The sequence below is a fragment of the Anser anser genome (assembly GCF_964211835.1).
Source record: "Anser anser genome assembly, chromosome: 2".
Lineage (NCBI taxonomy): Eukaryota > Metazoa > Chordata > Aves > Anseriformes > Anatidae > Anser > Anser anser.
The window spans coordinates 22,769,412-22,792,199 of NC_139721.1; the positions used below are offsets into that span (position 1 = coordinate 22,769,412).

Here is a 22,788-nt window from a genome sequence, read left to right on the forward strand (position 1 = left end):
ACAAACAGCACTTTCACAGAACAAGAAACAGCTCATCCATACGTTTCTTCATTCCCTTCACACCAAATTCAAGATCAGGTCATGCCTGAACAATGTAATTAGTGCTAGACTTGTGTAAGTAGCTCACTGCTTGGTTCCTTGGGAACTACAAAGGAAAGTATTGAACATATTTTCCCCACAAAAGCAGTTATAGATTCCAGGGATTAAAATTACTTTAGTCAAATGTTTCCCTGAAGAAACTTTTGAGAAGAAGGTAAAGGTCTGGCACAAACAACTTTTTTCCTCTTTAAAAAAGTGTCATTATAATGTATTACTATGCAACTAAAAGGAAGAACAATTATAAGAACTTTTTGAAATAGGAACAGTTTTTAAAATTTTCTTAAAATTGGGAGGGATGGAATGACCCTCAACTTTGTCCTTTCAACAAGACCAAATTGGAAGAAGAAATGTATGTAGCTTAATTTTTCATTACTTTATTACATCCAAACCACCACTAAACTTCAAAGCCCATTTGCCAGCAGAGATCCAACTGTTAGCTTTAAAAGAAATTCCCATTGCTTTTATCTCTTAGCTACTGTCTGCGAGGATCTCCCCCAAAAGCCCAAAGTAAGGACTTTATGCGTGCTCAAATCTTCCATCCCATCCTGCATTCATTACTTCACCCCATTAACATTCCACGCAGAGAGCCCTTTGCTAGTTTTATGAGGCGAAACCACAGAATGTCAGGTTAACAAAGCCCTGTCGAGAAATTTCCCCTTAGTAAAACCGTTCATCAGGAGTCTGTTTACATAGATTTGAAATGAATTATTAGCATTATGGAACTGGAGGAAAATTAGAAACGTTGGTAATAAAATACACAATACATCTCCTATACCTACAAACAAGGCTGACCACTTCCATCGTTGATAATATTTCATCATATCACTGTTTCTTACAAGAAATTAAAAACAGAATATCTCTAACACTGTATGTCAGAAACTTTTTTGAGCGTCTTTCTTACTCAGTTTGTTATAGGGTGGTAAAACGGAAAGGCTTTGTGCCATTTAGGACAGGTGGACTGGATGTAAAAACAGTAAAAATAGTAGTTGTGAAAATTATGTATAAGATTAATATCATAACTGAACTACTATGAATGTGCAGACCAAAATTTGTGTGTGCACCTATATCCACAACAGTACGCAGGCACAATATTCAGACATTTACCCTGTACCCCATCAGGACTCCCTTCACACCATCCACATCTTCTGCCCAGCCATGCTTCTATCTTGCTGCTCTAGATTTAATTAAAGTCCTCTTCTCTCAACACTTCTTATTTTGCAGAGAAACAGAAGTTCTTTGTATCCTTCAATAGGACCATCAGAATGCTTGCATACATTTCAGATCAAATAAAACTGACCAGATAAATATCTACACATTTGCTATATCTACAAAGTAAATTTCACTCCCCTAGTGAAGACTGAAATTTGTTAGTTAGTGCTTGACTCAGCTTGCAAAAAAAAAAAAAATAAGGAAAATTAGATGTTATATTCATGTTTTTTAAAGCAGGATTGGAAGGAAATCAGAAAACAAGATGTTAAATAAAAGCTGTAGGGAAAAGAAGGCTAAAGAAATAAAGTAACATGTTTTCATAAAGTTTTACATAATGTGCCACTGCTTACTTGTAAATATTTTTTCTAGCTACCTAAATAAGAAGGTTACAGACAAGATTTTACTGAGACGTGATGGGAGGGATTCTGAACCCAAACAACAGCTAGTATAATAGGAGGTATTTTCTCACAGCAAAGATGGTTTATATGTTTTAAGTTATCAACTGTTACAATAACACAACTGCCACAAAAACATGTGTATAAAAATGTTGCTTTAAGTGTTAAATTACAAGACTTACACTTTATCTAATGAATTAATAAAGACCTGAATGGGAAAACATTTTGGAATGACAGTTGCCAGAGGAAACACTTTAATGCAACGGGATTTCCCAGCATTATCTATTTTTAATTACGGAAAATATTTCCATTCTTCATACCCATCACTTCACTGTGATTTTAAGGACAAAGCCTGCTACTTTCAATAATTTCCAGAGGAAGGATTTTCTACATTTTCCAATGGCAAGTTAAGCCTGGGGACCCAGCAATTGTCGTGTTGAATCAGCTGGTTTCATATTACACCGTTTCTTACAAACAGAAGCACAATTAGGGCAGTTCAAGTAAGAATTATTTATTTATGAGTACTTCCAATTTGATTCTTATTGCAAATCCTAAACGTGGCCTCGTTCCATTATCCCCCATTCAAAATTTCATTTACACATGGCACTAAACAAACTCGGTAATACTTTGGTATCTCTGCTCAACAGAAGCTCATCGCTAATCTACTAATTTTACTTTTGCCCTAAAGGGAGAAGAAAAAAAATTGTAAGGGGAAGGTCACAAGTAAATAAGGAGCGCGAGTTTCACAGGGACACTGCTAATACAGTGGGAACTTACAGGAAGGACCACCTCCAGTAGGCAGCCAACTTCTTTAAGAAATCATTACTGAGTCTTTCCAAGATCTGTGATACAACTTGTTCGACCTCTAGCAAAAGGCCACCTCTTTCAGGCAATTGCCTGTTGTCGGTCCCTTGGGTGGTCCAAGACCTGGGTGGTCTAGTGATTCTAGCTTGGACAGCTTATTTCAGTTTTTACTGTATTTAACTGTCTCGCATCACATTTTAGTCTTCTGGATAAAGGATTCAAGCAACTGAAACAAGACAGCCTCTTCTTTAAATCTCACTTCCTGAATATTATTGAGTCTTATGAGAAAACTGTAGCACAAAACCAAACCAAACAAATGAAAAGCTGCATCATGCCAAAAGGAGATGAAGGACCCTATATATCCAAAACAATCCTGAACATATAATACATCTGCACAGTAGTTTAAAAGATTTAACGTTGAGGGTACTATTGAAGTCCCCGTACCACAGTTTCCAGCAGATCACCTGAGAGACATGTTGTGAGAATTAGATTCTTATTAGTGTGGGATTTATGTAAGAAGGGAGAGCGCCCATCAGTTCAGGTGAGGTTTCTACTTCCACTGCTGGTTACAGGGATTCTGTCACCTGGCTGATACCTGCTTCGATTTCCAGCAAACGCCCTGAACAGACAATCTGTTGTGATGTGAAAGCGTTTAAACAATGATGACATGACCAAGCACTTCTTGTAAAAGTGGTTTTTAAGACACATTACTAACCCGAAAAAGAGCAGCAATGACAGAACTCCACAAATGACTGAGTCCTAGCATTTGAGTAAGAAATGGAGAATGGTAACACTGTGTCTCGATGCAGACCATCACACTGTGGAATTTCAGTGCTTCTTAAGTACTGTCCAAGAGTTTTTGCATAGCGCTACTTCAAGTTCAGGCTTACCCTTTATTTTTGCTGTCAGACTGGTGTTACACTTCTTCCCCATGTTCTTATTCATTATACTTATATATTAAGTATATATATAAAAAACTAAAGATAATTAAATTGTCTTAGTTATCAGTACTCGTAACAGTTGGCAGCAGACAGCTTGGCTGTTCATTGCATTGATAAAAATTCATTAAAAAAAGGTCTAGGCAGATTCAAATTCAAACAGTAGTCCAGTTAGGTTAATTTATTTGCAGACTCAGGGCAGACGCTGAAAACAATATATGGTACCAGTAAATGGAAATGATGAAGAATGGTAAGTGACCAAGAAAAAAAAAAGCCACCAAAGAGCAGGACCTTATAAAAACAGAATTTTGGTCTAATCAAACCAGAAAAATTTTAACATTTAAAAAAAGCATTTTTATATATTTCTAAAAACAAAAATGTGTACTGATTTTTTTAATGTAATTCCCTCCTTTCTTTTCTCCTGAAGATAGATGATTACATTAACGCAATGCAGAAAATTTATTAACTAAGGTCACAGAAGTTATGAAAAAATCAACAAGCACACTGGCAAACAGGAGCCCGGACACTCTAAGATGTGAACTATTATTATTAGCTCCCATGCAGTCTTTAGGAAGACTTAACGTTGCTAAACAAGCCTGAAATTTTTCCTCAGTTTCAAATTAAGAGTGTATTTAACAACACAGGGATTATCAAAATCTAGTTTTGTGATTTGTTTATTCTTAGCTAATTATTAATGCATTAAATGCTCCACCTTGCCTCGCGTATATGTTGTCATTACATCTTCTGGGAACTATTACTGTTACATAGATGTTTCTCAAGGACAATATGGGATTGAGGAGTTAAAAATAATCATTATCCGTTTCCTCAGAGAATAGAGTCCTGCTCTTTTTGAAGAAAAAAAGCTTAAAACTTGTATGTATGAATTTTTTTAAACGTACATTCATTAGAGCCCTTTAATATTCAAATACATTTAAATCCTTATTAAAATATTTAAGATTAATCAATACACTTATTTAATAAAATTAGGATTTAATAAACTTTTGAATTCTTCCCTATCAGCATTAATGCTGGTAAATTAGGCACTTCCCAAATGTTAACACCCCATCAGCCACGTATGGGCAGCTGGTGTTCCCCAGTCTTTGGGGAAGGTTTTGGCTCTTTTTCACAGAGGATCAGGTATTTTGTGGCATCTGGGGGAGAAATAGCCCTAGAAACAAAGCCTGCATTTCTTTTGTTTAAATGCATTTTAATAGCTTGATTAGGCAAAAGTAAGCTTTATTGTGAAAAGTGAAGCAGCAGCAGGAGACAAAAATCCCTCTCTGACTGAAGGACAAGCTCCAAATACCCCAGGTGTGAAATCTCACCGTGGAACAGAAGAAGCATATGAAACACCACGAAAAAATATCTTTACATGCACCTATGTACCAAGCAATCCACGCGTTTAAAAACCCGCACAAGAGAATTCTGCGATGTTCCCAATTTTCATATGGAAACTGTCTGAGCAGCATATGTAAAACTGCTCAAATCACTTTGCTGTTAAGCAAACAAGCAAATGCCTAGAGGGGACAGAATAAAGTAACCGGTCTCATTATGATGAATAGCATTAACTTGTTCTGTCTTGCCAAGTCAGTAAGCGGTGTGAATTTAATGGCAATTAGCTGAGATCAAAGTTGAAATGCCATGAACAAAGTAGGTAAAACTGACGATATCAAAGAAGGTAAGTGTACCATGGGTGACTGAAAAAAAATTACTTAGATTTATTTCGAATGTTTGGAGCTGTTAATAGAAAAGGACAGATCCTTGTACAATGTTTATTTTCAAAACAGTATTACTGATTAAGCAGATTTCTAGGAGACTGCTTTCACGGGTAAATTGACCAAAAAACCTGATAGTGAAGTAAACTATTCTGTAATAGCTCCTGTTGTGGACACACTGCTCTGAATGATATTTTCTCAAGAAATTCAATTCTGAGTCAAAGTCAGGCGTCCTTCCTCCAACCTGGCAAACAAATGGGAATGGTAATTTAGCAGCCATTCAAAGCAAAAGTCCAAAGGCATCAGAAAAAGGCAGAAGGGGAGAAAGTTCATGTGTTTTACACCCAGTAGGCTTAAGGACTATAATAGGAAAAATATTCATCTCATATTAAATCTATATGTCTTAATCAAGACTGACATGAAAAAACTATAAATTTAAATTATACATGATTAATCTGGGAAAACCAGCTTGGGTGGTTTTTTTGGTTGGTTGGTTAGGTTTTTTTTAGGGATGAAGGCGATCTCCACTTACATGTAATATCATGTAATATTAGCAGGAATGAAATACTTATCTCAGATATTAGGTGTTTAAAAAAACCTACAGCATGCTCTCTAATAGTTAATATATTCTCACCTGCTATCAATATAAAATTTCATGCCTCACGTAATACCTTCTGAGTGAGATTCTGAAAATATTCTACGATAACCCCTCTAGCATTTTGCATGGATAAAAATATATATTTTACTGATGAGCTGAAACACAGAGAAGTTAAATAATTAGCCAAGACCAGTAAGTCAATGGAAGAAGAAGGGATTAACACAAGATAGTTTCTTTTCGGCTGTAAAGACTAGCCCATTCATTCAGCGTAGGTAGAGTAAGAAACAAGTTGCAATGCTGTTTGAATTAAAACCATTAAACCTGGACACAAAGAAATGGTCCAGTATAATAAGCTGCAGTATATTTTTGACCTTAACCTGAAGGGTAAAGACCCAGAAGTTCTTAGGCAATTAGTCAGTGAGGTCAATGAGAGATTCGCTTGAGCAAGAACCAAGTTTCTCAGAAGATCAAAGATAACTAGTGTTACACTCTGCCCTAACCAGACCCAGATTCACACTTTCCATTACTTATTTACATTGATCTTATGACTGTTTTTACAGATCCATCAGAATAAGTGTGCTTTTACTCTTTTACTAATATTTAATTAAGTTAATTAATTACAGCTTAACTGAAATATCGTACAAAAGACCTCACGCAGCTTTCAAAGTGTAGGCTGAATCCTAATCCTCTTTTTTTTTTTCGTTTTAACTAGCAGTGAGGATGAAGTCAATAAATTGTCAATTAATAACATACTTGCTTTGATGGCTCTTCAGTAATTTACTTTCATACCACTTCATAAATTTCGTAGGAAAACTTCTGGGATCTCTGATACAGTACCTCTGCCATGGGAAAATTTGGTTTAAATCTGCTCGACTGCCAATAAACCAATAAGACTAACTGGCTGATAATCCTCCCACACTACACTGTTTAGGTATATGCACTCAACCAGCGAAAGTTTAATTTGTTCCGCTAATGGCACAGAAAACTACTCAAACTTATTCACCATATAAATTTGAACTCCAGTCTGCTACTTTCTGTTATTCCTTTGGCAGAAAATTCAAGCTATTGAATGCTCTGCAATTCAAACAATTTTATCTTTTCTTTGATCTAAAGCACAACAATAATAGTGGACAGTATCAGTAATTAAATATTAAACCGCACTTCACGGACGAGGCATATTAAGAAGCCTTAGAGAAGTCTGAATATTATTTGCATTGGCACACTGACATGCAAGGCACATTCTACTGCTCTAAGCAAGTGTAACATTAGTCTTAAAGTAATGCACTAACACCAGTGATGCCAGCTACTTTTTATACATTACGAGCTTCCATACTTGAAAGTTTTTGCTTAGGATTTCTAGTGGGATGACACACATCTCAACTAGATACGGCCCATTTGTTTGAAAGAGAATTTAATTTATAACTGAATGTTAAAATTTTAGTAAATTGAAGCTCAAAATACCAATTGAAGCTCAAAATACCAATTTTTGCTAAAGTTATGTTGACAGCGCTGATGCACTGACACAAGTTTATATATTCTAAAACATTTATGTATAAGATAACGTGGCGTACCAGCTTCTAAAAGTGTTGCAGGAGTCATACACTGATGACAGGCCAAATACATTCATGACAGGCCAGGTGGAGTTGCGTAAAAACTTCTGAAAGAACTATGAAGAAACATTAATGTTCTAATATATTTAATTATTATCCCATCTGATAAAAAAAATAAACTGGAGAATATAAAAAAAAACCTCAACTACTACTGTATTTTATATCCCATCACACATAAGGAGAGTTTGTCTATGCTTCCCTAGAAGATCTCAACAACGCTGCACTGGTACCGACAGAAACTAGCTAGAATTTGTCAAAAAACTTCCAAGTGTTCTGCTGGCATCTTTCCTGGGGTATGAAGAACCAGCTGGGGATTTTACAAAGGGGCTGAGTTAGGGATAAAGGAATTAAAGAAATCGTCCTCCTGTTCCACTTCCAATCCTCCGGAAAACAAGAGCATCTAGAGTTAAAAAGATTTATGTTTTCTCTCAACTTGTAGCTGATACATTCATAGAAGTAGATCGAACATTGTACTGTGGATTAGAACATCGTTTCTTTCCAACTTTCTCTCCAAATATAAAAAATATTCAGAATATCCTATTCACTGATATAATGCAAATAAATGTATTGTTCTCTCCTTACACACTTATACACATACATGTGTATACACACAGGTTCAGTGAAATATGAAAATATTCAGGAAAATTATGACAGCTGTTTTCTAAAATGTAATTAGGGATTCCCACTTTTTTCAGCTCTCATTAAGAAATCAACTCTTGTCATTCTGAATTTGTATTTCACTGTTCCAGTTTCAGAAAAGGCTGGTAAGGAGGGAGACTAACTCTTCTAGGAAAATATTAAAAAAAATATCAGGTAAAAAAAAAAAGCAGAGAAGGACTGCAAGCTGAGATAGATTCACATTTTTATTAGTTAAACACTTTTTTTTTTTTTTTGTTAAACTAGTTTTACTTCTGTGCAGATGAAACAAGAGGAAGGCTTCTATGCTTCAGTGATGCAGGGAATCATGGCCCTGTGTGGTGCGAACCCCAGAAGACTACCCACAACGGCTAGGTCAAAGGCTTCTGAGCACACAAACAGCAGTCCTACAAGCTGTGTGCTATGCAATAAGGCAGTGGCTTCCCTTAGAAAGAGCAGGAAGGTCCAAGAACAGAAAGAGAGATCTGTATTAGACACAAGTGGCAGAACTTCGCTTGCTCCATGCTTGAAAGTGTGGTGGGAACTCAGTTGTTGCTCTATTTTCTCAAAGCCAGGACCGAAATGCGGCTGTTACTGCTCTTGAGTTATAGTGGCTCCCAATATAACAGCACTCACTGGCAAGTGTTTCACTGTGGGACCTCGCGGAGAACGATGGAAGAACATTTTGTTCCCTCAGCATTACCTCATGCTGCTTTTATACAAGTATGCCTCAATTTCTAATTCCTGTGCTCTTAAAATGTTCTGGAGTCACTTGCTGGAGTACATTCACACCTCAAGACACAGCACTCATGTCAGAACTAAGCTGAGCGGCTGCCATTTGAGGAGAGGTGACAAATTGTTGTAGCTAAAACCAGTGCCAAGCTGCAGTCAGGGCTACAAGGGTTAGTACACCCTTCTTGCAAATATCCCTCCATCATCCCCTTGGAGCTGCACATTCGAGTACCTGAGCGGAGAGCAATGAAACCATTCCAAAATGCTCCACTTTGTGCAGTAGCGTAGGAATACTGCCCTCCTTGGCTGGACCTCCGGTACCTCTAACAGCACTTGTGAAGATTTTAACCATCGTATTTCTACCTTTAAGGTGGATTATTCTTGCCTCTCAGTTTTTCCATTAACAGGAAGGAAGGCACAATCTCCGAGCCCGGGGCTTAATTTGCTGCCATCGTGTAGCAAACACCTGCTCCTTCCATCACGATTTTGAGAGAGCGATTTTCCAGAGGAAAAAACAAGTTTGCACAATGTCTGTTAGACACACCCTGTTCCAGGAAAAACACTGAAATGAAGTATAAAGAATCTTAATTCTACTTGTAACAGAAACAAGAAGAAAAAATGAGTTGACGGTTTCCTGAATGGTCATTAAGTAAGCACTCTGCAGTCTTAGCAACTGCTGTAAGATCACTGTTATAAGTACCCTTGGATATATACAACACTGACATTGTTGTCTGCCTGCAATGTGCCCCACAAAGACCAAGTGCCCGGTGCCCTTGCAGAGATCCCAAGAAGCAGAAGCGGGCATTCCTGCTCTCCCTCACCTCATGCCGTAGGAGCGTGCATATCTCCAGCACTGAAAGAAAGTCGTGGTCGCTCCTGTGCTGTTTACTTGGGAAGCACGAGGATACTTGAGACACAACATCTGGCACTTCTGATCAAAAATCTCTCATTCAAGTGTAATGGGATGCACACTCTTTGGTACTGTGCAAGCATTTGAAGAAAAATTACAGTTGAACAGTTAATTTCCTACATGTCTATCTTTTCAAAGGAAACATGGGATCAAGCTGTGAAGACAAGGAACCTAGCAATGGAAATTCAGTGCAGTCATCTGCAAAAGATTGTGCAAGCTGCAACATCTCAACAGTGCAAAGAGACAGACCTGCTTTTAATGCACAGACTTTACCAGCTATTATACATACTCTTATGTCCTTAGTGAGCAAACAGGCAGAGTTTTTTGAAATTGCTGCCGATACATATGCCTTATTTTGATTTCACAAACCTATAGTATTACCTCTCCCTCATCACAAGCATAATAAAAGTTAGAGCAAAGGCTATGTATCATAAAAAATGTTTTAAAGGCTGGAAATTGGAAAAACCTGTGCATTAAAAATGTGCAAAAAGAAGATAAATATTCTGAATGTTAGCTCCTAAATATTAAAGCAGCTCTTGAAAGTCTCGAACAGAGGATATAGTGATTAAAATAATGCTAACCTTGGTTAGCAATTAAATAATCGCATCACCCTTCAGTCTCAAAACGCAGACACCAGTAAGTAGCTGACATCTCACTTCAACATTTTACAGCTGCTCTACGGCAAAGACTTTAGACATTTGAATGCATGCATGCATCTTATTTTCCCAGGATTTCAAAGTCCACATCCAGGCTGCTGCTCAGCCATTATAAATGAGTAATTCAAGTAGGGCATGACTGCTTCTTGTATTAACTTGATAAAGATGTTTCACTTGAAGTGCATCAACAGTTGTGTTAAGTCATCCCTTTCACAGGATTATACTTATTTTGTGCTATGTTACCAGGGAAAAAAGCAAAACTATTTTGTTGCCTTCAAACGTCCTTATACTAAAAACGATCGCTGTTATTAAGATTATTATGTTGCTACTACTACACTTGCTTCGAAACTCCAAAATGCAATCAAATATTCCTTAATTATTTTTAACTAAAGATAGTTTTATCAAATAACTGCACTCTGCACTGAATTTTTATTTCATTAAACATGTAAATTTCCACTGATAGGGGCATTTTAAACTACATCTATCTGTCTTCAGAAAATTCAGTTATACCGAAGACCATTCCTTATCTGGCAAGTTTTCCTAAAGTTGGTTTAAAAGCTCTGATACAATAGGTTATATCTTTTTTAATATAAATAAATTTTAATACAGTAGATTAACTTTATTTTACTACAATAATTAATTAAAACACACATTTAATAAAATAGATTAATTTTAAGCTCATCCTTTAATAATGAGTCTATTATCAAACACATACAAAACCCATTTTGCTATAATTTTAATGTCTGAATAGTTTTAATCCAGAGCTCGGGCTAAAATATATTTTGAATACTATACTGACATATTAAACATCTTTTGTTTTCTTCTGTGAATTTTCAGCACACAACCCAGAGAGATTTACTAAATACTGAATTCCCGTTCTTATCTCAGCAGGGACATTGTAATAAAGCTCAAAATTAGAGGGAGAAGAGAATTCACGTTCTCTTCTATGAATTTATTTCAACTGAATAGATAACCAAACATGAACAAAGTTACACTGAATATCAAAAATATTGTGCATATAAGATTGCAAAGCCCAGTGAGTACAGAATGTCCAGTTTATTTGAAAGATGATTAATTATGTCTGATTAGAACTACCCTCTATGCTATGGACATATACAGAACTGAAAAAAATACTATCCAGAGGTGATGACCCATCACATGCACTCTATAACCCTACTCACTGATAGAACCATTAAGGTTGGAAAAGCCCACCAAGATCACCTGGCCCAACCATCACCCTACCACCAATGTCACCCACTAAGCCATGTCCCTAAGCACCACGTCCAACCTTTCCTTCTCCACCACCTCCCTGGGCAATCCGTTCCACTGCCTGACCAGACACTCTATTTAATGCTTCATCTGATTTGATTATATCTTCTCCTCTATTTTTCCAGTAAGAATTGTTTCTTCTGACAAAACTTTCACTATTTTCTCCCTTTTGAGAAACAAACAAAACCAAAGCTATGGTAGGCAATACCAGTGCTACACTCTTCACTGTATTTAAGCAACATTTCTGTATGGTTTAAGTGGTTTTGCCACAGAAATAAAACAAACACAAGCACTTGTGGGAGAAGGGGTGGGGGGTAGGGTGGGAAGAGATAGCCTCTGATTTATTCAGATTATTACTCTAAAATTAATTTTCAGGATTAGACTTTATTTTCATCTAGGGTTTGAATCTCACTGTTAGAACATGGTCACTTTCCCCTCTCTGGTGTGACAGATCTCAACACCGAAATTCAGAAAGCTGTGGCTCGAACTGCAATGGGTCTGACCCCTTTCATGTCCATCTTCCCACGTGCAGCAGGCTGTTATTCCAAGATTTCTGGACATAAGGCAGCCGAGTCAAAGCTACTTCTGCAGCTTGGCACCAATCCCAGGCAAATGGCCCACGAAGCTGTACAGTGACAGATGATGCACAGAGGCTAAAAGTGGAAGAGCTGACAGATGCAGGCAGGCTCTTACTGGGACGATTAAGAGCTGACACAGTTGTTTGGGACTCCCCATCCTTTCGGTTCCCATTGTTAGGGCACCCGTTCCTCTGCCCACGCGTGCATAACCAGGCGATGTTCTCATTAAGACAGTACAGCCCCCAGATGATTTGCTCTTCTGTTTGTAGATGCAATGAAGCAATTTTATAAAACTCATGGGGAAAATCAGTGGGTTTTTTTTTCAGATCTATTTACTTCATCTTGAAAAGACATCAGCAATTACAAAAACACTTAGGAAAAGCAGACTTAGCATTGATTTGCTGTGCTGTAAGCGGAGCTCAGTATCAACAATTAGCAGCAGAAGAATGAATGGGAACTCCGGACTCAGCAAATTACTTTTCTCTGGCAAATGTTTCTACACCTTAACTGAACCAGCTGCAAGATTAGGGCAACCCCTAGAATTTTCTCATTCAGATAAATTCATAAAACAAATCGTTTCCATTTTTCACCGTGTCTTTTCCTCTAATTAAAAATGTATATTAGATTATAAACAAGAATTAAAAATACTGAATTTTAATTGAACTATATCCAGTATAATGTTATCACTGCATTTCTCAAGTAAGTTTAGATCTCCATGTAGTACAGAGAATGTCAAGATAACTCAGAGGGGGATTTTTAATAAAAATGTACTGTAAACTTAGTAGTTACTAGATACACAGTATTTGTGTTGAAGTTGTACTACTTCGAAATCTGTTATATAGAAGTATTCATAGTTAAATGCTCTCATTACATGTATGTAGGATAAACTGAGGTATCAAATAGAAAAGTTGCATGATGAACTATTTTCCTTGTATTAATTTAAAGTATTTCTGCCACCATAGACAACAAGTACATACGCAGGTAGCTTGCACGTATTAGTTCTGTTTCAGTGCTTCCAGAGGTAACAGGAAAATGAAGTCAGCTCATACAGCACAGAAGTGATTAAAGGTTGGAAGTGGCTAATGGTTTCTGCAGTACTCATTTCTACATGGTTTGCAGACTTTTGATAAAAATAAATGTTGATTTTCAGAAGCTTCATAGCACATGAAGGAAATTAAGCTTATTTAATGCAACCTGGAGACCTTAAAACTAATCTGTTCAAAATAATTTTCAATTCGCTAAACTGTAGCAATGTGGCTTAGCTCATCACTGGGGTTATCTAGTTGAACTAAAAAATCAATTTAGTCCTAAGACTTTAACTTGTTTTGCCTAATCCTGGCTGTGAACTGCTTCTTTCTACATAAAACTAACTATTCAGCCAAGTGGTAACAGCGCAACTTTATACTGTGACTGCAAATGGCTACTTGCAGCATCATGAAAATGAATTTCTGTGGGAACTGCAGGACAGTAATGTTTGGGTGGGAGAGAAAAATGTTGTTGAATAGTCACTCTGCATATTTAAGACTGCATCCCAAAACACGTAAGTGAGACTGTTGGTACGTTTATGTGCATTATAATTGGAACGTGAGACTTTGGAATGGAATGGGTCATCTGTAGTTTTGTTTTTGTTGATGCTGGGTTTTGTTGTTTTTTTTTGTTTTGTTTTGTTTGTTTATTTGGCATTTGTTTTTTAACCTATTACAAGGTTGAAAATAGCTGGGGAAAAAAATATTTAGAAACAAATATGTATTGAGATTACACTTCAAATGTGATTACTCCTTGGGCTCAACTACTTCATAATTTCTGCATTTAAAATAATGGAAATACTGCTGTTTTTCATCAAATATTTCTGTTCAGTAACATGTTATTTAATCAATTGTTATTAAAATTTGGAAAAACAGAAACTGAGTTGTTCAAATTGCATTTATATTTTATTACCAAAGTCTACTGTTTTTCAGTTATACCTATTTATCATTTTGTTACAAAAATTAGCCATGTTATATGAGCCATTTACATCACAAAAGTGGTAGTGAGAGCAATATAATTCAATTATAAAAGCTGGAAACGGTTTAAACACCATTTGAAAGTAAACAGTTACAGTCCCTTATGCCCATGTCTGGGAAGCATCCAAATGGAAGTTAAAGATCCCATGGCATTTTTTTCAAAATGAGTAGGAGCTATCCCAATATGTTGGCCAACATATATTTTCTCAATTAAAAACAGATTTCAGTGTCCAAAGCTGTGTGTCAGCAATTGCTGAGAGCATATGCCTGTCACATTTCCAGAAACCTCTGCACCATCAGTAAGTATCTAGTCGCCTTGCTGAATAATGCTTTTCCAGATGCCACAAGTGGAAAAGGTGAATGTATTTTCATAAGTATATGGAGGTCAGAAACATTATCCTACACTTTTTTGGAAACAGAAGTTATCATTTGAACCCACTTTTTTTTTTTTCCATACCCGAAGTGTTAAATATGACTTTGGTGGCCATATGAAACACTCGCATAGCCTGCATACTTTGATTCTGCCAGATTGTGGAAAGAAATCCTGTGGCACACACATGCATACACACAAACTAAGGTTGCAGGGATAACCTCCTATCTGCCACTCTCTAACTTTTACGCATTTAATGAGTTACAGGGTTAAAAAAATATTAACAGTTTTTGATTTCGTTTTACAGTATTTTCTAGGTTATTTTCTGGTTAAAGAGAAGGTAGGAACATTTCCCTTATGCACTTTTAATCATGCATACTCCATATAAGCCACAACTCAGGAGTTATTTCAGCAGTTGTCAATACTGAAGCACAAACTCCTACCCCAGGAACTATAAAATCAACTCCAGTACCTACAGGCAGAAGGCTGTTATCCAGAGTCAAAAGCAAAGAGAAAGTCAAGCAAGGCGTTTCTAAAGAAAAAGGTGTAAACGCAGCAGAGGATCACACCTTCCGATTCCCTTGCTCACCAGACCTTGTAGTGCAACATCTCAGACTCCTGCTATTTGGAGTTGAGTCCACATCTTCTTTGTCCAAGTTCTGATATCATTCTGCCAGGTTACCAAACACTTAACTGATACTATTAAGAAGAGGAAATTGGACAAAGGCAAAAGCACTTTGGATAACGCTTTTACTCTGTTGACTTTCACAACACAGCTGAACAGCACGACTTGAAGTCAGCCATGCTTTGAAATAAAATAGAACTTAACCATGCGGGCTGACTTCCTAACAACTGAGAGGACAGTGTAGCTTTTTTTTTTTTTTTTTAAGATTGTTTTTCCAGTATCATTTTACAAATTTCAGAATCCTACTCAGTCACAATTTCAGAAGTCAAGGGGGCATACATTGCTGAAGGATTTATGGCACGTTGAGAGAAGCAGAATGCAAACAGAACACAGGGAGATGAAAACAGCCCTTCCACGAAGAAGACGTGCAGAGTTCCTTGATGGAAAGTTGAACAAGCTGCCTTATTCCATTCCCGCAGCGCGCAATTGCATTTCTATAACCAAAACTTACTACCAGTTGCTGGAGTTATGCAATCCCCTGGAAATAATGTTAATCTAGTTAGTTGTGAATACTATGTCCCTCCCTGATGCTCCTCTCATGGCCAAGAAATTTTTAACTGGAGCCGGTAGAGTAACAGCCTGTGCTTCTTACTCCCCCCTTAGAAACAGTAGTAAGTTTGGGGTCTTTATAAGACAGTAGCTAAAGGGTGGTTTAGGTCTGGAAAATACTTGATACTTAACCTGTGCACAACATATTGGGCTGTGGGGGTAATGGGGAAGGACAGAGCACACACAAACTGGTAAATGTGCTTAAAAATAGGATTTTACTTTTACCGATAAGTTTTAACTAAAACTTACATTTTCAGCTGTTATTATCCTGCTCTTCCCCACACGCCCTCCCTCCTAAACCACCCAGTACCACCATCTGCTGCCTCCACTTGAACTTATGTTATTTGGTATGTTATAACAAGTTTCCAGGGCTAAAAACCTTTACATTTTTGTTGTACATTTTTTTGTTTTGTTGTACCTTCAATGAGGAAGCTGAGAAAAGAGAAATTGATTCACATGACAGAAACCAGCTTCTTTGCCACAATTACCCATCACCATTAAACAGAAGCTTTTAACATGAACAAAACCTTGTCTAGAGGTGAACATCTTCTTTAATTCCAGCCCTATACAATTTCTAAAACACTACCTTTAAAACACATTAATTTAGAAAATAAAACCCATCCTTCCTCATTAGGAAAAAAATATCTTGTTCTTTGTCAACAAAGTGTCAGACATTTTGTTTAGGATGATCAACTAATCTCAAAATTGAGAGAGCGGTTGCACTACCACAAAATACTTCTGCCCACAAGTTTTGTAACTCAGAAATCTTCTAAATTTACCCTCTCAGGCTGAGGCAGTTGAACTGCAAATTTTTAATCTGACCTTGAAAACTACACACCACCACCACCAAAGTTCTTCTAAAACTGTGCACTTATCTAAATTTAAATTCTCCTTACTCCAAAAGAAGTATGACATTAAAATTGTGTTTTCAGTAGCTTACACTATTAGCATTCATATTTTCCAAGGCCAAATATGTGAATAAGCCAGATTTTTGGAGTAATTAAGACAATATCAATGCTGTTTGCTGCAAGAGCACAGATCTCAAAAGACCGGAGTCCTGGCAACTATCATAACCCTTTTGAAATCGTTCATATTAAGATTAAAGATCACTTTGTTCCTCTATTCCCACAACTAGTTGGTATGGTAAAAAGATCAGTCCCCTAGTTTTATATGTAACATCTTTAACATTTGCTCTCCTTTCTGTGCATGTGATTAAATGTAACATTTTGAAATCCCAAAGTTCTGAGAAAAACATAAATCCTTGTCCACAGCTGCTGTTTGACTCTGGAAACACATGCATTTTCTTTTCAAGACTCTACCATCAAAAAATCCCAAGGGATTTGAACTGGGGAACACCTGCATCTCTTCATTTAGTTCCAATAACAGAGTCTAAACTTCAAAATTACAAAAATAGATGCTATGTTCAGCTGCAGTTACATTCTGCCCCTAATTCCCGTGAACAAAAATGCTAAGAGCATGAAATCATTCAGGCAAGCTCTGTCATCGAGAGGATAAGATTTTTTGCACCAGAAGCCCAGTGGGAACTTGATAGAAAACTGGCAACAATTACAGATAAAGTACATAGTGAAATCCTCAGGGAGAGAAAAGGAAATGTAATAAGATAGATGGGTATAATTTTTACACATTTATGCCCAAACCACAAATGTGAATTGTCTTTAATTACTGCAATATATTCAGCATTCTTACTCATTCATTGTGTCAACTTGCTCCAAAATACATCAAAATTAGTTTAGAAATACTCTTTTACAAGTTTTCTTTATTTACTAGCACAAGCATTCCTTTAAATTGGAACGGAAAACTTAAAAAAAAAAAAATAATCACTGTTCTAGTTTTAAAATCCAGACTCTGCAGTATCCCCAGTCTAAGCAGTCAAAATTTAATAAATTAAAAGATGTTAATGATGTTAATGACAGATTTTGTTCTGTTTTGTTTTTAACTGTAAGAAATGGGAAATTGGAGGCATAGAGAGCTGTTTATACATTTTTTAAAAGTATGTAAAAAATGTTACCTCCTTTCAAATAAGCTCTAGCATATAAAATCATATGGTTTGTGATAGGAAAAAAAAATATGTTCCTGCTGGTACAACATTTGCAACACTTTTTTTCATGTTTGTGGCTGTGATATCTTTAATCGTTTAAAAATATTTTCACTGCACAAAAATATTTTTCCTTTTTTTTTTGGGGGGGGGTGCGAAGTGGAGGGAATGAAGCAATCTTATCTAAACTCACAAAAAATTTACAGGGGAGAAAATAATCCAAAGATCTTTGGAAGCTTAAGAAAAATAGCACTTAAATGAGGAATAAACTTCTCCTGGGCTGACTATTTGCTCTTCACTCTTAATAGAGCTTTCACACAAACTCGATAAGCTTTCTTTCCCTTTTACTTTCATCCACGGGGTTCATCAATTTACCATATATGAGCATGACATTAATACTGGTACTTTTATTTACTTCCTTATTTCACTGCTGCATTGCTGAATGTTTAAGTGGATCTCAAAGAAAACTTTATTCATTTTATTTTTAATTTCATTTCCTCTTGATATATTTAATAAAGCTCTCCATATACTGGCTATGCATGCACTCACAATTATTCAATATGGCAAACCAAATAGAGCTTAATCAGCTCACCTCGTCTATTCAACAGCTGCCCATAATTAAATACTAACACCCACATTCATTTTGAAATCTCTCTATTTCTTTCAAAGGCCAGGTGAAATAAACAAGGTCTGCAGCTTGCTCTGAGGGTTAATAAATCCAAGGTTATTCTAGAGAAGCAGTAAGACGACTTTCCCAAACCTGGGGCTAGTGTAATCATCTCCTCTCTCACACATATTGCATATGCTGCAGTTCAGATAAAGACTGGGGATCACATCCACTCATTTTTACAACTATGCACACAGATTCCTGGAGTGTTTTTTTTTTCATATAACAAATTTAACCAAAATTACAAGCATTAGCACGCAGACTTATAATTAAGGACTGAACAGAATTATATTTATTTCCTGTGTCCCTAAATACTTCCTCTAACATAGGTTTATCAGTTCTCGGTTGTGCTAATGCTACTTGGTGCAGCAAACAATAAAATATTGTTACTAAATAATCACCTGTATATGCGTTTTTGTTATACGTAATTCCTACTTTGCCTGCAGGTGCTATATATAGTGCACTTTAATGTTGCCCTTTTGGGATAACATTTTATAAAGATATTTTTCCTCCTTGCTGCTTATACTCTATGCAGCATGCTACTACTAGAATCATAACATTTTTCTCTCCCTCTCAGTAGCCAACAAGAAATAAAATAGTCGCGTAAAATGCTTTATCAATCCAATTCTAAATACACACTGCTGTATACGCATCTTTGCAGGGCCACCTGCAGAAGAGGTAAAAGGAAGCTGCACAGCAGTCTGGGTCATTCTGGATCATACGATAAAAGTGGTACAACGCAGTAGGTGATTGCAACAAGAGGAGATAAGATCCCCTACCTGTTCTCCAGGTAAACTCCCCCTGAATTATTCAGGGAATGCATGCCATTTGCACAGCATCCTCCCCGGTACTTTATACCTAAACAACTGCTTTGATTTTAATCCCAGTTGTTTTCCATTCAATTTTACAGATGCATAAGGAATTCATTAGTTACTCTTCCTTCACTTAATTTTTATATAAGCAAATTTAAAAAAAAAAAAAACAACACTTGAACAGACATGGTGTTGTATTCCAAGATTCTTCCATAAACTCTTTATGTTGTGGTCCTATTGTTTGCTAGAGTACCCAGAAGTTCCTCTGCAGTTTCTTCTCTTGGTTTTATCCAGAAAAGCACATTATATTATTCTGTTTTTAAAGGTGGTGGCTAATTTGCAGCTCTAAAGCTTTGTATAGTTCCAATATACCCCTTCTCCCTACTGCACAGTGTGACCAGCAGCTTCACTGACATCATGTTTGCCAGGTTTTCTGAATCCCTGTATATGGTACCGAGTTTACCTGAGTGCCAGGTGACATCTGAGTCAATCCCACCAAACTGGAGCTGCTGTCCTCCTTAGCTCTTTCAGAAGCCACACGTCTCTTGAGTGTAGCAGCTAAATGGCTCTTTCTGTGTCGCCAGCCCTGGCCCTATCTCTAGCAATCTGATAATACGGAACAACACTAAGTAATTACTCTCATCTTGCATGGATAGCTTTTTTTTTTTTCATTTTTTCTACAAGCAGGTTGCACTATTCTCTTTGCTCACCTTTGCAGTCTAAATTCCTATTCCAGACATTCATATCTAACATTATTAGGATAAATGGCTCAAATAGCACAACTTCAGTACTGCCACATCATCTCCTGTAATACAGCTTTATTCCTCTGTGGCATAAATTGAATTTACTGTCAAATTATTCAGTATAACTTTAGTTCCCAGAAGTGACTGCAACTGACAGCAAAAGCATTTTTATGCTCTCAAATCATTTCATGTTTTCCTCTCCATGTAGTTTCATAGTCTTCATGAAAAGGATATCCACACCTCCTGTGTTAAATGGCCTCAGTTCCTTCAGCAAGTATTTGAAAGCAAAGGCTTTAATCAACTCCCTAATCCTTTGTATTGAACCTGAGATAATTTAAACACAATTCCTTTATTGAATTTAAAACAACCAACCATCATTTGTAGTACACCATTCTCCACGTTTACTGGGACCAAAGCTTGAACAAATCCATCGGTTTTCGCCTCTTTGTAATCAGTCCTGCCTGCCACCTTACAAACCTACAGCTATAGAGCAAGGCTGTGCAGGGTATCAAACTATCGCGGAGTACGCAGAAGCAATACTCTGAGGCACCAGGGAGGTGGTGCAGTAAATTTTAAAATCTCAGCATTTAAAAATGTATCTCCATTCATCTGCAGAATAGGTACCACAGACATTTGTCTATTAGGAACCAATTTTCTGCTGTGTTATTAGCTGGCCTCTAGAAGTTCCTGCATACAACTCTGAACCGCACTTCATTTGTTGCTGTCTTAATTCTCTTAGGCATCGTCTGTCACAAACTATCAAATATGCTCTACGAGCTAACTGGACTGTCCATTATACTGATGAGCTAAAATATATGCAGTCACTGAGAGCAGAAACAATTACAATTATTCTATAATATAGGTATGTGGGTTTTTTTTTTAACATATTTTAAGAACATATTCTCAAAAATAGCAGAAAACGCAATAATCAGTAACAGTAATAAGTATTATTATTATGAACATTTATAAGTTATTTAAGTGAGACAGCAGGTCCAACAGATTTTCATCACTTTTTTCCTGTCCCCTCCCTCCCCCCAAAAAAAGAATCTGAATAATTTGGAAACTGTTGAATCATGAGTTGCTTTTAGGCAATGTTTTAGTGGCAAGAACTTAAGGTAATTGTTATAAAAACAGTGTCATAAATATTTCCAATATGATACTTTCCAAGAAACATACAAGAACTGTTACTGAGAAAATAACCTAAAAACTGCTAGAGTGCACAGTGCTTACAAATATTTACTTTGCATAAGAAAAGAAGATTTTGCTTATATGTGCACATAAAAGTTACGAAGATGGTAATAAATTCACCCTGGCTTCCCAGGGTAATGACATTCAACAACCATTAAAAATAAAATAAAAAAATAGAGAAAAGCATACTTTTAAACTCTTTCTGTGTTTGATAATACTGGGGTCAACAGATTCTTTTGATTTCCTTTACCTATAATATTTCTCTATTTTTTTTTCATTCGATCCTTAGCACGGCAACAGGACAATCCTTTTAATGTGATTTGCCAAATGCAACATACTGACAGCAGAACTTATATCCATGTGTATTCCACAAGCTATATTATAGTTATTTTAAACTAGACAGATTTCAAATTGTCAGTGTTGCTTGAAACAGAACAATGTTATGTTTAAAGCCTAGAGAAATCATAAGACTGTTTGATAAGATTATTTATGCCCACAAAGTCAACATCTTTAAATTTATCCAACCAGATCTCTGGAAAATATTAACTTGTTTCTCATTTATATATCTACTACAACACCAAATTTAACAGTCAAATGTATACCCACAAGCATCTTAAAAATTACCTTTTCATTATTTTTTATGATAAATTAATTCTTAATTAAATTCTAAATTATCCTGCAAATTTATGTGCATCAATTTCAATGTGTTATGTCAACTTCAGTATGAGAAGCTCAAATTATTAGATGGAGGAAAGAAAGAATAAAGTATTTTCAGTATCAATCCTGCCCAAAAAATAAAAATGATTACAAAAGGTCCTGCATAATTTATTTAAAAGGCAACCAAAGTCAATGAAGCTTTTCTTACTGAAAAGGACATAGATCAAAATGCTGCTTTAAGTGTTTGTCTCATAGTGAGCTAAAGTTATTATTTGTGCGGTATGTGAAAAAGATACTTTGGCATTTGGCACACTTTATATCAAGCCCCTCTTTTGAAAATTACATTGGATAGGTAAATGTAATGCAATACCAGCTTAACAAGAGTTTTGCACTTACCAGAATTATGGCAGTAGTCCATATACTGTGGAATTTGGATTGTAAAGGCTACCAAATCTGGAGCTAGGAGAGATTCTGGCTTTCTACTCTCATTCAGCCATTTACTGCTGTGTAAGTCTCTGGTGTCAGAAGGCCCTTGAATTAAAGGAATCAGCTTCTCTTTTCCACCATCACCTAAGATAAAGGTTAGACTTCTTCAGCTTTTATTGTAACAAGATAATTTTCCAACTTATAAAAATTCACTAGTCCAAAGAGGGTATCTATTAACGTTATAAGTACAGAATTAAAAAAGGAAATAGAAAGATCAACCACTTATAAACTATTAAACAACTTCCTTAATGTTATCTTGTAAATGTCTTCACATCCAGGAGGATTTCATATAAAGTAATCAATTCTCTTTAAGATAGTAATTTCCATCCCAACTTTATAAAAAAGTATCTTAAAATATCATCATAAGCTCAATTCAGAGTTAAATATACTCCATTTTTAGTGCTCTTAACACTAGCTGCCTGA

At 36.3% G+C, this 22,788-nt stretch overlaps 1 protein-coding gene across 10 annotated transcripts in view; it reads right to left on the minus strand.

Moving 5' to 3' along the window:
* VPS13B (vacuolar protein sorting 13 homolog B) overlaps positions 1 to 22,788 on the minus strand; it is a 478,347-nt gene that overhangs the window by 302,604 nt on the left and 152,955 nt on the right. For 9 of the 10 annotated variants that reach the window (XM_083824116.1, XM_083824118.1, XM_083824115.1 and 6 more), the window contains one exon: positions 22,276 to 22,449. The exons of the other annotated variant lie outside the window; for it this stretch is intronic. In XM_083824116.1, coding sequence (XP_083680242.1) covers positions 22,276 to 22,449 — 174 coding nt within the window. The remainder of the gene's footprint in view (positions 1 to 22,275; positions 22,450 to 22,788) is intronic. 10 annotated transcript variants of the gene reach the window in all.